At 47.3% G+C, this 1,092-nt stretch overlaps 1 protein-coding gene across 1 annotated transcript; it reads right to left on the bottom strand.

Annotated features, from left to right (window-relative positions):
• Positions 1–142: 142 nt before the first annotated feature.
• Positions 143–578, bottom strand: Pmar_PMAR027164 (hypothetical protein; the record flags this gene model as incomplete). Its single annotated transcript, XM_002783079.1, has 1 exon — positions 143–578. A coding segment is annotated over one exon (436 nt), but the record flags the coding sequence as incomplete, so codon positions are not given.
• Between the last annotated feature and the right edge of the window lie 514 nt (positions 579–1,092).

Raw genomic sequence — 1,092 nt, forward strand, 5'->3', positions numbered from 1 at the left:
CCCCATTGATAAACATGGCGAACCCAGGCAATACACCACCGTTGTTAACACTGGTTTGAGTAGAGAGACGACCCTCCTCGTCGTGCACGACTGGTGTCGATGAGCTATAGTCAAATAGTCTCACAAGCACCGTTGAGTTGACCTTGGGTGGAAAAGAAAACCGAAAAAATGCAGCATGTTCCGTCGGTGTCATTTCAATCCTAGCGCCACCCATATCAGCGTTACCAGGATACAGAGCCGATGACTTGAAGTAGTGTGGCTTGTAAGTAGTCTGCAGCGGAGCGAACGACACAGATTGCTGTAATCCATCATGGGATATGATAGCATTAACGAGAAAATAACCATAGTCGCCTATCCATATGGACGGTTGGTGAGTGCATCGAACACCATAGAAGCTTCTCGAGGCCGGGTTGAAGTAGCGTACAGTGGCATGGTCGGGTTCAGTTTGAACAGACCAATGATTGAAGCCGAATGGTCGGCCCATGAGGGGCGTGGCGCCACCAGTAGACAACTCATAAGTATTAGAAGTACCGGCTAAAACGTTAACATAATCGACGAGGCTATCAGCAGCTTGAATGCTACTGATCATTACTTTGAAAGCGAAGATGAGGTCCAGCAGGTTATTCATATTGACAACAAATAAATGGGACTGAAATGAAAACCAACTCTGTGGTTAGTCGGTGTGCATGCGTGCAAGAAGAGACACTCCCCCTACACCTCAACATAGAATTATTACGCTCAAAATCTGCTCATACAAAATGCGGTACGGGAGCGATTTATACTCTCTAATGAGTGCTGTTTCGGTCTTGAGGACTGCAAAGTTCAGCACCACGCACTAAGTGGGGCTATTGCAGACCAAAGTCTCGCTAGCTCAGATCGTGCGGTCCATCACGTGAAGCTCATGAACTACTATGCATATAATTCGAGCTCAGGTATGTGATTTGTCGTGTTTCCGAACCGTTCGACTTGCCTAAAGATCCCTTGCGTTAAGCTGAGCTCAATCAAGCAAAGATGGTTGACATAACGTGCGCATACCGAGGTAAAGATGAGAATGTTTCATTCCACCGCGCGCAGAACCGCACAGGATTTCGC

This window comes from Perkinsus marinus (genome assembly GCF_000006405.1).
Source record: "Perkinsus marinus ATCC 50983 genomic scaffold scf_1104296937412, whole genome shotgun sequence".
NCBI classification, from domain to species: Eukaryota; Perkinsozoa; order Perkinsida; family Perkinsidae; genus Perkinsus; species Perkinsus marinus.